Below are 14,272 nucleotides of genomic sequence, written 5' to 3' on the forward strand. Positions count from 1 at the left end.
CAGTGGCATTCAAAACCACTGAAATGGTTCAACCACACTGTTTCCAGTAGGAACCACTCTGTACCAGAATATTCCCTGAATGAGGAATGATGCTTGCTCATCACTGGGATTTTTTTTTTAAAGCAATCACCAAAAAGCCATTTTAGTACAAAAGTGCCCACTTAACAATTTTGGCAAACTGTTCCTACTCAAAGCTTTTTTGGGTCCAGAATGGAAGAGCTAATGCCCAGACTTCAGGGCAGTGGAGAGCTACAGATGTGGGAGGGCAACTGCTGAAAATCAGTCAAAGCAGTGTCTGGAGCTTGGCTGGTCCACATTCTAGGGACAGTCCTTTCCCAACAGGCTGCGGACTCTGCAACACAGCTCTTCCTCTCATGCTTTTCAAGCTCACCAGAACCACTTCTAAGGGAAGGCCCTTAACTGTGGGGATTCCTGGTTAGTTGTGAGAATATGTTACCAAATGCAATTCACATAAAATCACAATTTCATTACATCCACATCATCAACCAAAATATATGTAAAGCAGACGCCTAAAAAAATACACTACATATGAATGAAAAATTATTTTATTTAAAAATACATTATACAGCAGAGTGTCTCTCTTTTTGTTTTCTCACTGCTGGTTCACAGAGATAGTATGATATTTTTAACCCAAATATTTGACTGGGAAAGATCCTGAGAAAGAGACCAGTTACAAGCTGATGATATACAGTACACTGAAAAAGAGTCATCTCTTTTAACATAAAAGAATCTCTTGGTAATCTTATAAATCAGATATAAAAAATGCAGATTTGCTACCATGCAAAAATGAGTGAACATTTAATTTAAATCTGCACACAGAGAAATCATTAGTACCTTGGAACCTAACTAGCTAGACTAAGAGCAGGGTAAGTGAGTTTAACACGGTGATACAAACTTTGGATCTACTACAATTTTGTAAACACAGTTGATAGTCTAATAAAGGTGGATTTTCAATCACCTAAATAACCTAGCTGTAGCTAAGGACTCTATTCTATGTCTTTTCTCCCCATAGATAGATTTGTTCAATCTCTTCATTCTCAGCTTAGCACAATGACTTCGTGGCATATGCTCTATTGCACTCAGAGATGACTTGGCCTTGCCCTGTTTGCCAAGCACTCTTTAGGTAGTTGTAGTTTAGTGAAAGCAGAGGTTAAAACATAAAGTAAAAGCAGGCATTACCTGATGACTATGTGAGAATGCATTAAAATTCATCATAGAAAAAATATACCTAATTCTACATCCTTGTGTTTCAAACATACTCTAACAATGATTAATGCACAGGAAATACACTGAACTCTGGAAAATTTAAGGCCTAAAATGCTCAAGAGCCTGCACTGACCAACAGTATTCTTAATAGTTCTCTGGTGCTAGCATTTTATCAGTTCTTGCCAGGGGGAGACCATCTGGCACATGTTAAGAATGTCTTCAGTATTCACAATATTCAGATCCATTTGGTGCTCAACTTTCATAGGACAACTTCACTATGACTAGTCAACAAGGCTCTTCCAAAGGGGGGGCTTATTCTGAATACTTACAGCAATAACAGAGATATGGTAACATCGGCTGATGTTGAAGAAGAATCAGTTTGTCAACATCATGCAGGCTGGCAGAGGATTTTTTTTTTCTTTTTTTTTAAGAATATGAGCCTCAAAAACAGAGATAAAAAGCTCTGTAGAGAGAAAGTCTGCCTGTCCTGGTCACTTAGGCTGAAAAAAAAAAATTAATTGAGCCATTTTGGTTTTTCCATGAATTTTCCATGAAAATGTAGAGTGGAAACTTAGATGAACTTTTCTCACTAAGCTGGTGACCCTCTTCTTATCTTAGCACCCATTCTCCCAGAATAGCATCAGGGAGTACAACAACCATGAGAAGATGCAGGCTACCTTGAGTCATTTGTTTAAATGATTTATGAATAGCACGGCTTCCCATCAGATATGCTAAGCTAAGAACAGAGCCCTTAACCTTTCACGGGATATCATTAGTAATAAAGAATATATCAAAGATCAAACTCTCTAAATTATTCTCACTTCTTTTAACCTAGATACATATATGTCATCCAAGACATTCAAGAACTACAAAACAACAATTCAACTACAATTATGTCAAGAAAATATCCAAATAAATAAACTTTTAATTATGATACAATACTTATTACAGTAAAAATTGGCATTTTTGTCTCTTCAAAAGCAGAAGCACCAGTCTTACATATAACATACTGTTTGAATGATATCTTACATGGAATACAGCGTAATACAATGTGCAAACAGCATTTTCATACAGAACATAATATTTGTCTAGTTTTTATACACTGAAATTGCCTCAAATGGAAACAAGTTCATGCTGAATTAAAAATGTAGATTTAAAAAATCAAAGTTAAATCAAAATACAAAGTACTGTTGGAATAGGTACATGAACCATTGAAAACAATGAGAAGCCAAAATAGAGGGTAATGTCAGATAATTAGTGCTCAGTTTGTCCCATTCCATCATAAAAGTAAACAGTTAATATTTTCACTAGAAAGTAAAGTGACGTTCTAATATTTAAGAATTCTTCAAAATGTTGGTATCATTTTAGTGATGTAAAAATCAAGTCAGAAATAGGACTTCTAAAAATTTCTTATTTTTGATACACTGCAAATATCATGTGTGGGCTGTGAAAAGAGATGAAGTCCAGTGGAGTGAATATACATCAGCATCAACATCATGTGACTTCTGCAAAGGCCGTGATGTGGTTCTACGAGTTAAAGGAAAAACAAAGAGATAAAAACCACATAACCACACAGACAGACAGACAGCAGTCACTACTGTGAAAACTTTTGCCTCCTGTGTTTGAAGGGCAGCCTTGTACTTGGAGACTATAGAAGGATGGTGTAAATAAAACTGATTTTCACTGCAGTGCTCTCACTCACTCCCATAACAATTCTTAACTGCTGAAAGACTGCATAGGGAAGTATGCTGAACAAAGTAATTATGTGTGATGGTTCTATTACATTTTCATTTCAGATGGCTTTTGTCTTAAATTAAGTTTTATTTAAATTACATGTAAATAATTGAGTTAGCTGTAGTTATATTGCTATGTTATTCATAATTGAAAACAAAATTCCTAGAAATTAAAATGACAGTTTCTGACAGATTATAATACACTATTTCAGTGTTAATACAATTTTAATATTCATTTTTTAAAGATGTTTTTCTCCCCATGAGCTCAATGGCACTGAATCAAGTCACAAAATGCTTGAAATCAAGTGGCATTAGGGAGTTAAGAACTCATACTCAATATTTTTTTTCAGAATCACCAGTGTCCAGTGGCAATCTAAGAACATTTTCCACTTTCCTTCAGTGAGACAATTCTTAGGAGCACTGAGATGTGTATTGGAACACAAATACTCCACGTGCAACTCTAAACCCTGCAGCATTCCAAAGAGCTTGGCTACTTTTTCATACTCGAACCTAAGCAAGTGACTCTGCAAACACCTGAAGGGAAAAGCAACCACAGGGTGTTGAGCAGGATCCAGAGGAAGTGTGTTTCCCTTTGGGCACACTGTACCCTTGACTGCCACCATTTTTTACAAAACATGCAATGGTGAAATTAGTAAAGGGAACCTTGATGTTTAGCCATGTGTTTGTTCCCAAGCTCAAAAATGCACAGAGGGTAAAACACCAAGCAAAGCACTGCAATTTTTTTTCATCACCTTGCCTCCTTGGGCAGATAAACTCAGAAGAGAGGAGATGTGAGCTGAAGAGGAGGGAAATGTGGATAACCTGGGGAGAGTGGGACCTCACACTTTTTGCTTAAGGGAAGTCTTTCAGAAAATCTCTTATCACACAGCATAAAAAATGCTGGAGAGAAACAATGTCCACCAAGTAAGTTTCTATTTCTCAGCTCTTCCTTAAACTGCCTGCGTATCTGTCTATCAGTCTGAGCAGGGGGAGATAGGCAGGTGTCTTTGCTTTTTCACATTAGAGAGAGGAAATGAGAAATGCTTTTGATTGGAGAGCTGCCCCTTTTGCCCCCATCTTGAAGTCAGGCTGGCAGCTTTCCTCTCTCTCTCTCACTGTGCCATAACTGTACTGTGTGCAGGGGGAGAAGCTCTCTTCCACCTCCTCTACAATATGCTTTTAGCTCTAGCAATGTTCTTGCTGTATTTTATGACAGCTTTCATAAAAGAATACTATTTAACAGCAAACATCTATGTATATTCTTCCCCAAAACAGAATTTATGTATTTTAAATAAACAACAATTATTAAACCATGGCCAGATTTTTAAAAAAGCATTAGAAAAAAAAGAGTGCAACTTTCTATGAAAACGTTTTCAGTAAAAAATAGTAAAAAATGTTATTGCTTGCAGTTTTTTATTCTGCAGAAAAAATGCAAAATCAGACTTCCTAAATTAGAAAAAAATCAACTCCATTTTATTTGGCTGGCCAAATTCTGTTTTGAGTACAATACAGTGGGCAAACTCAATGACTCTGGAGGTGCTGTGAGGCTATGATGACATTTTTTCATATTTACTTTATTTTCTTTATTTAGACCTCAAAAGTCATCCTGTCAATTTAACTATCCTCAGTCTAAAATTATTCACTTTTTTTCATAAGGTGGCTTAAAAATGAGGAATTGGAGGGAAAAAAATAATTTCTCTTTATTTCAATCAATTCTTTCAAGTCCTGCTATGTGCCATCTCTAAGTGACACACATTTGTCTGTGATGCAGAGAACCAAATGCTCTTTCATGCGGCATTAATTCAAGAGTGGATAACGATTATTTAGGGAAAGGAAAATGTGGTTCACACTCCTGCCAGCTATACTTCCAAAATGAGCAGGTCACCATCCTGGGAAGACATGTAGAGAATGGGATATAATAACAACACAGAAGAAAATCCTCCTTCCTCAATAAGCCCTCAAAGAGAACTGCTAAGCTGCTGATCATGAACCTATTGATTTGGACCCTTACTGAAGGCCTGTCAATTCATTTCCAATGGACTCGGCAGGGTGATGCATAACTAGGTCAAAACTAATCACTTGCTGATGGCAAGAATCACTGATACAGATTCATGCAGCTGTCTGGTTACTCGTGCTTTTTCATGCTTCTATCTCAGGCAAAACTACAAATAAGCCTTGCTGACACTCTGCAGAAAAAAACCCAAACAAACAGCATCCCTCTGAAATAACTACATTTCAACTCTTAATTCTGCTTAGATTTGCTGTGACAAGGGTCAGAGTGAGACACTAACTACTATCAGCAAACAGATTCACACAGATGCAGGAAGGCAAGCAAAACACCATGCATGAGACCTCAGCTTCTCCAATTCCATGGGAATTTTTTTCCTTAAAGTTCCCAAAAGAATCAGAAATGCTGAGGGTCTGCTCACTGGCAGCAGTCTCACAGACAGGCAGATGAGCGTTTGAACCATCCCTTCTAAGAGGACAGTACCAGGCTGGGGAGCAAAGCATGCATCATTACTGTGCTCTCACACCACTAGCAAAAAAGGTAAAGCCAAGGGCTAAGCCTTGAGTGCAGGTTTCCAGGGGAAATGATCCACAACTGTAGAACTTCTGTTAAGTTTTTATTAATTTCTATTGATAAGCAATGCTATAATGTCCAAGCATTGCAAAAATTCATTAAATTTCTTGTGATTTGCAGTTTTCATTATATATATAATAATTTTTTTAAATTTTTTTCTTATCAATACAGTTAGAAACATTCAAAAATAGTCATCATCCTAAAAAAATTATTCCCTTTTTGAAAACAGGACTTTGTAAAATAGTTTGTAATTTTTCTCACAGTAGAGTTTGTTAAATAGAAAAATACTACTGTAGTACCTTAGGCAAATGATAATTGATCAAACAATAATAATAATAACGTTATCATGCAGGTCTCTGACTCAGCAGAGTGTATTTTCTGCTCTTACTGGAGCAATGAGTTCCGGAGCAGCAGGACGCCCCGAGGCGGCAGTGCCCCGCACCCTGCACAGAAGGCGGGCGGGCAGCGCCCCTGCCCTGGCGCTGTCGCGGCGCGGGGCTGCGCACACACGTTACTGCCTTAGAGCGAGGGGCTCGCCGCGCTCCGGCCCCGACAGCCACGAGAACAGCCTAAAGATGCGCGCTTGGAGGGAGCGTCCTTGCAAAGCATCTTCTTGACTGCGACTAATGCCTCGATTCTGTATCACCTACAACATGCACGTTTGAGGAGATCACACTGAATATATTGTTCCACTTCCCATGTTTAAGTATTTGTTTATCTGAGCATTAGATGTAGTGATCACTGTTTGCATTCAATCAGAAATAATTCTTGTACAATCCCCCAGAAGCAGATTTCATGAGAAGAGTAGGACAACATGAATACAAACTCAAACATTTGACATTGAAACAAAGCTGCTTATAATTTTTTACCAGCTGACTGTCCTGCGTATGTTTGTGGTATGTGTGTGAAGCAATGTTGTACTGTATCTCCTTTAACAGACTGTATTATCAAGAGAGAATGATTATGTCTAAAAGTGCCTATAAGCTGATGTAAGCACATGGGCTCTCATGACACCATCCTGGAGAAACAAGTATGGACACCTATGGAGGCTTTTGGACATCAAGCACTACAGTATTTGGAGAACTCCCAACTAAAACATTTTGAAGCAACAGAAATGGACACAACCTTCTCCCCCATCTGCCTGTAGTATGATGAACTAAAGCATCTTTGTGTTTTGCTTTCAGCTGTGAGCTCAGTGAGAGGTGATCTCCCTGGAGACCTGCAGAGAGCAGGCCAGGCTCCCTAGGCCATAGTGCTGTGTGCACACCAGGGCACATAGCAATTGAACACTTGGTACCAACATACTGAAGACCAAGAAAAAAACTGTAACATCAAGATTTAAAATTTTCTGACATTGTGAAAAAGCTGTTCTGCGTCTCATGAGCAATCAAGATGGAGTAAATAGAAAAAACAATACTCCTTAAATTCTGAAGAGGAAGTCTTAAAAAACACTAGCATAATTCATTGCAATGTCTACACTTACTATTGCTAAAATGTTTTATCACCATCATTGCCTTTGGCAGATACACAATAGAACAATAATTACTGTGTCAAAGTCAAGAAGATTTCTGAGACAGTTAACTCTGATAGTCACTAAAAACCGATATGATGGGCAACAAGAATGTCACATATTGCAGAGGAATTCCAAATCCTTATGAACATTACAAGTTGGAATTGGCAGGAGAGAGCATGTAATCTCTCTCTTTTGAGTTCAGTCATGCTGGATAGTTAGTCCTACAGGGCAGTGTAAGAAACTTCACTGAACAAGGAACAGTGACTGTGTTTGGGAAGGTTTGGGCACTGCTGACAGAAGTAGCAGTATGAAGGAATGCCAAGCAGAACCCTGGGGAATAAATGCAGTTTAGCTGTCAAACAGGGCACTGCCAAGAACCCACTGTGCAAATAAGTAGTACTGAATAGCTACAGAAAGCACAGATAATCACACACAGTAATTATCTCATCTCACAGGAGATGAACCATGGTGCATCTCCTAACTCAATGCTTCCTTCTGAAACCTATCTCAGTATTCTATCTACTGCCTCCATTAGTCCTGAAATGCTTCATGTTGTATTTGTATTTGATTTTTTCAAAGCTAGAATACTTATAAAAAATAAATAAGACTGGCAGAATCATAAGCTACTACATGATGGGTAGGAGATCTCTGTAAGCCCTGGCCAATTTCAGGCGACTTTTGCATGAAAAAATGTCAGTCTCCCCTGAAACAGGAAACATAATTTGTGACTGCACTTGGATAAAGCTGAATCTCCAAACTCTTCCAGGTACTATCCAGATTATCCCCATTTCTCAGTAATTCCTGAAAAAGAACAGAACTCTCTAATCTTGACTGTGGTAGGATGAGAGCTTCCTCTCTGTAGCAGACTGCCAGCTAACTGAAACACCAACTGTCTTGTAAGAGACAAAGAAGGTCAGAGACAGAAGAGAAAAAAAGCAGATGGGTGAGTGATGAGGTTTCTTGGCTTTCATTCTTTTCATTAATTCTGAGGATGATTATAGTTAAGGTAAAAGCACTAAGTCTGCACTGGTGAGCCTGCTCTCGCAAGGATTGCTCAAGGAGACACTGTAACTACAGCTTATTTGACTGCATGGTCACCCGCGCAGAACAGCTAAATCATCTGCATGCACCACGATGCAACAGAAGTGCCAAGCAAACAGTGATCTAACCTTGTATCACAAGAACTTATGCCTATTTAAGTGCACTTCAAACACAGCTAGACCTCCACCGGAACTCAGAGTGGCAGCACGGTGAGCATGCCAGGAGCATTTGTTCTCCATGGAGAAAGCACTGGAATAGCAAGTAGCAGACCTGGAAACAGCAAAGTAACGTGCTTCCAGGTCTGTATGATGCATCATGTGCTTACTCATTTACAGGTGAATTTATTATAAAATGGCAGAGTGGAGTCCTGTCTGGTAGGCATTTCTAATGAAGTCATTCTTTAGGGCAGGAGTTTTTAATGGCTTGATCCCAGATACCTACACAGTTACTGTTTTTTAGTAGCAGTCACATAGCTGCACTGCTTCCAGCTTGCACTGCCTCAGCCTTTGATAACTTCAGACAGTCAGGATTTGTGCTACTCCCTGTAGCTAATTTCTGACAGTATGCTGTCTTTAATACTGGTACAGGAACTTGTAGAGACTGAAAATAAGGGAAAAGAGTTTTAAAATAAGCAAAATGTAAATCTGTGTGCATTCAGAATATTGAACTGGAATACTTCTCACTGAAAGGTAGCGAAAAGTAACTCATGTCTAGAGGAGGAAGAGGCAAATAGCACACAAATTTTTTAGCATCACTCTCTCTCCTGGGGAGAGCAAATAATGTAAAATAAGAAGGGAGTTAAAAAGGAAAGACTAGTTCAAGAATTCTTGTAGCAGTGGTAGTTAATTGAGAATACATAACTTAATTTAGAACCTTAGTTCCCTGAAGTATTGTTCTTAATTCCTTTTATTTAACAGGGTCTGTCTTCTATCTAAAACTGTAGATTAAACAAAGAAAATTACATTTTAAAAAAGGTAAAAATATCCATAGAAACTCAAAACCTAAAGCACTCACATGTAAGTAACTTAATCAATTATTTGCTAATTCAATTTTAGACTTTTTGGAAGTGGAAACAGAAGAAAGCATTTCCAAGCAATTAGCAAAGTCTTCACCTTACTGTCCTTGCATCCCATCTTCTCTGTCTGAAAAGGAGAAAGGCTTTGCAACACAAAGATGGGTCCTCAACAAATGGTATCACTTTGTGGTCAGTCCCCAGTTTAAACAAAACTGATCTCTAAAGGGAAGCTGCATGACAGCAAACAGCTACTGCCATAACAATATGTGTTCAGAAGGAAAGAAGCTCATTGATGTAACAGAGTCCAGGGCAGATCACAAATGGCAGTGGTTATCCTCCAGCAGAGCTAACCTTACTCTTGCCACCCTCCTCCCACGCTCTCCCATAGCTTTCCTCACAGCATCTCAAACTAGGCCAAGTCTCAGGAAAAGAACATTGTTGATCATGAGTGCGAGGTTCTCAAACCAGGCAGAAACATGAAGTTAACGTGAAGTCTTTATCCCCAGGAAAATTAAAAATTTCAATATCCAGAGAACGTATATGTATTACCTACGATGGCTTTTGAGCCACAGGAATGACTTCTACTGCATGAGAGCCTAGCACGTAAATAAAACATGTTCTTATTAATGTGGTATGTTCCAGGCCAGCTGACAGCTTGTTTTGTTTTGACATTTTACAGAAAGTTTACTGAATGGATTATTTTGAAGATACACATTCATCATCTAAATGCTTGTTCAAACAAATGAGACTCTGACCTCCTTATGACAAGATATCAGCAGAAGTAGCTTAGACATATTTGGTTCAAAAAAGGCAAGTTAGACCATTCTGTAAAGAAATCTTCTTTTCCTTCAAGGAAAGGAATAAAAAATCCAGGACTAGCAGCAATTCTTACTAAAAAACAACTTCCACCACATTCAAGTAAGACAGATTGGGAAACCGTTCTTATGTTGTACATGGAAAAAAATATCACAATTAATCTGGAATTAAAATAATACCACAGAAAAATACTTTTGGTGCCCTACTCAGTGTAGAATTGTTTTTTATCTTCAAATATGGGAATAACCCAATAGATTTTATTCAATTATGACAGATACAGTCATTAGAAAAAGTAAACCTTCCTTTAAACTTTGTATTACTAGTTCAAAGTTTCCCCTTGGTAAAAATGTCTAAAATATTTTCTGCATTTGGTTATGCTATCTATTTCAGTAGTTTTTTGCTCATAAAGTTAGTCAGACAATCTTACCTAACACATAGTACAATACCATCTTCCAAAAATATAAATGGTTATCACAGTAAACTAAAATACATTTTATTGGATACTTAAGCAAAACGTCTTGGCATCCCCAGGAGACTCTCACTAGCATGTTCTAGTCTAAAATCCCACGTGCTCTGACAAGAGATCATGGGGTAGTGCAGTTATTGTATGGCCCATTGCTCCTCTCTCTTCCAAGTGTGTACCCTGTCCTGGTGCTAGCATGTGTCTGATGACAGAAGCCCCTCAGCTGACCCAGAATGGACTGCATCCCATGCTCTACACCAGGTTGAGGAGATATTACAAACAAATAGGATAAATGCCTGAATTGCAAAGCCCCTTGGGCCAGGGGTTAGACTTTCTTTCTGAGCATTCTAAGAACTTTCCATGTTCTGTGGACTATCAGGCAGAGTATTAATCACATTTACTTGAGAAACACAACGGGAGAGGGTCTCAGATCTACTCAGCCTGACTCCACGGGCTTAGCAGCAGCTACAGCAGTGAAATGACAACATGAAGAGTCTCCCAAGGAGTGTCACTGAATTTAATTCTTTCCTTCTTTCCCTTTCACTGACATGTTTCTTTATTTTAAATCTGATTACCTTGGTAGTCTTGTCAGGATAGTTTGTGATCATCCTTCCAGGGAAGCTACGTTTTATTTAACTGATTTTTAAAAAGTCGGACTTTACCTTTTCTAAAGGGCTTTCTACTCTGGGTATGCTGATCATGGGCATCTGGGTCAGATTATCCAGATGAGAATGTTCATGTTCTGGCTGACGTCCTCTGAAGTTATTTACCACACAAACAACCTAGAAGGGATTTGAAGATAAACAGAATACCTAAGGAACAACTCATTTTTTCAAGCTTTGATCCTGACAATTATCATTAGGCAGAAACGACAGCAGCTTTAGTCACAGCTTTAAAGTAGAAACATTGAAATGTGAAGTTCATGTTTTACAGAAAATCCTTAATTAATATTTCAAGACAAACGACTTTCAAGCGATTTTTTTGGTGCATGCATCATTTCAGAACCAAAGAAACCTCTTATCCCTAAAAAAATCCATTATTGAAGCTGCACAATAGAACATCAATTATTATCAATCTCATGAAGAGATGTCTTGCAGCGTCACATGGCATTAACCTTTAACTCCTGGGAAGGCCAGTGCCATTTCAGTTTTGATCAGCAAAGACTTCCTCAAATGAAGAGTAAGAAAGTGAATAAGAAGCAAGGACCATGCCCAAGTCTGAACGTAACTTCAAACCTGCTCAGGGCAGCAGATTCTCACACAGGGACTTCGTAATGTGATGTGTTACAGTTTGTGCTTCTACTAATTGCAACACTCAGCTGAGCAGTAATGTTTGCCAACTGCATCTTCTTGAAAACACAACTAAATTTGATGTCATGCTACTGGACACCTTGAGTAGAAAGGAACACTTGGAATTGCAAGCAGATGTATTTTAAAGCAGACTTGCAGCTACCCTTTCACTCTAGAGAAGTAAAAACACCCAGCCCAGCCATCCCTGGGAGGGTTCTCAGCCAAGCCATGCTTTCAGATCCTAGAGCTTGAGACCAAGACCCTGTGATCCAAGAGTCAAGCTCAAAAGTGTTTTCATGGGGGAAGACTTCAAAGGTGTTATTTAGTACTATTACAAGCTGCCAGGCAGACAAACCTACAGGCATTAAACAGCAGTGACTGTTCTATTCTATAGACTTGCACTGCAGATATTAGTGAAGGTGATTAATAGATCAGAAACAGTTTTCTGACACAGACAGTAGTCATTGGCAACTGCAATTAACTATCTGGTTTTGGAACACAGCTCCAAAAAAGGCTAAACAGAAATTTTTTGATACAGAATAATATGAAATTTCAACATAAACTTGAACCAATATAAAAAAAATTCATTAGTTATTGTAAAGCCAGAAAAACAAATGCTACCTATTCTCTTATCGGGGTAGGTACCACTATATTGAATTTAATACTTTATCCATGAAATTAAAACTATGTGTTACTCTGAGGAATATACACTTCCTGCAAGTGGGTCTTGCTGCATAAATTACTGTTTGAAATACTACAATCTGGTTTATATGGAAGTCAAAAGAGATAACTGGATCAGTCCTTTTTTGACTTCCCATTTCTGAGTGTATGTAAATACTACTAAGGAAACTGATGACTACTTAAAAAAACCTAAGAAACATGTCTCTTGTTATTTAGTTATCTGAAGGCTTTTTTAGAGATACAAACTTATACATTGATATTTTTTCAAACAGAAGTGACACAGACACACACTTACCAAAAATACTGCTATAGATATTCCAATTACAAATCCTGCTATTACATCCGACCAGTGATTTCGATACTCTGCTACTCTGTTGATTCCAGTAAGGAAGGCCAAGCACATTAAACCCAAACACAGAACAGGTTTTGCAAGCCTTGTTCCTCTAGCTTTCACTGTGTTGGTGATATACATCTGAAAATTAGAAAGGAAGAAAGTGTAAGGCTGATGGATGTCTCCTGCTAATTGGTGAATAAAAGCTTTATATTTTACTTGAATAGACTGTGTGTATTTGGTGCTTTTTTCCTGGAGTGGGGAAGGGTGTAAAGAAACTAGGAAGCAGAGCAGTAGATAAAGTCATCACACCCATTTCCTAGGGGTAAAGAAAAAGAATCAGATCATCCAGCAAAATTGCATTTTACATGAACCTGAAAAGCCTACAGAAGGTCAGACAAATTGGACAAAGCCTACAGAAGGTCAGACAATTGTCTGACCTTCTGTAGGCTTTTCAGGTTCATGTAAAATGCAATTTTACATGAACCTGAAATAAATAAATATATAATATTTATATTTATTTATTTTATTTATTTATAATAAATATATAAATAAATACACATTAGTCTGTGTATTTATTTATTAATGCGTAGAAGTAAAGAGACTGATTTTTCACTGGGCAGTGTTGACAGTAACAGAAAAAATATTTACCCTGAAATACCATTAGCACTATTACAAGCTGCCAAGCAGAGTAAGAAGAGAAATACATAAAGACCTTGTTTTTATTTGCAAAAACCTTTCTTCCTTATACACCACTTCTTAACATGACTAATTAGCGATTTGTCAATAATCAGTGAAAAGGTAAAAAAAGTGTCAAAGAGCAGTGAAAATTGAACTGAATGCCAACATCTACTTTCATAAATATAGTTTCAAGCAGTGAATATAATAATAGTTTCAACCAGTGCTGAACTAATACAACCCCATGCTTCACACAAACCAATCTAAATGCTGCAGGTTTTATGCATCAGATCCATTTGTCCTGCTGCAGTCTAATTTTCCTTGAGCAATACTACTGAATTAAAAGCAGTGCCTGATAACAGAGCAGCTCTTCTGCCCTGAGAGTGCATTAGGGACTACCAGGTTTAACCCAGCACTTTCCAAGCTCTGATGAGCCAACAGAAGAAATTAATAACAAATATTTGACTTTCCATTTTCTTGAATCTTGGCATTAAGACTGCTGGCAACACCCCTCCTCCCCACCCTCAAAAAAATTATACTTCACCTAATAAGATTTTTGACAAAAAAAGTTTCTACTCTCTGCAGAAGATATTTCTGTAATTAAACCACTGAAACCCTAAATCTTCAAATTTTTAACAGGTCCTAAGTTTCTGAGCAGAAGAATGTGAGTATTTCCTACAGGGTTTCACTGGCAATTCCAATTTGGTAATGCCATCACTTTGGACTGCAAAGGAAAACAGATGAGTCTGCACTGAAGAACCAGTACCACTTCTCTGGCCAACAAAAGGGCAGTCCTTTAAGTTTGCTTGGGGATTTTTTGTATTGTCTGAAACTTTGGTGGAATCTACTAGAGAATCAGTTTACAAAGTGCTGCAATAATCCAGCCACTCAGGAGTTTAGAAAG

The 14,272-nt window shown here is 38.0% G+C and overlaps 1 protein-coding gene across 1 annotated transcript in view; it reads right to left on the reverse strand.

Moving 5' to 3' along the window:
• Positions 1 to 594: 594 nt before the first annotated feature.
• The window catches only part of PLPPR5 (phospholipid phosphatase related 5), a 45,219-nt gene continuing 31,541 nt past the window's right edge, over positions 595 to 14,272 (reverse strand). The window contains exons 4-6 of the mRNA XM_030226304.2: positions 12,655 to 12,831; positions 11,052 to 11,171; positions 595 to 2,754 (exon numbers count right to left, since the gene is read on the reverse strand). Of these exons, the coding sequence (XP_030082164.1) occupies positions 2,722 to 2,754; positions 11,052 to 11,171; positions 12,655 to 12,831 (330 nt within the window). The 3' untranslated portion in view covers positions 595 to 2,721. The remainder of the gene's footprint in view (positions 2,755 to 11,051; positions 11,172 to 12,654; positions 12,832 to 14,272) is intronic.

Source organism: Serinus canaria, chromosome 8 (genome assembly GCF_022539315.1).
Source record: "Serinus canaria isolate serCan28SL12 chromosome 8, serCan2020, whole genome shotgun sequence".
In the NCBI taxonomy this organism is placed as follows: Eukaryota; Metazoa; Chordata; class Aves; order Passeriformes; family Fringillidae; genus Serinus; species Serinus canaria.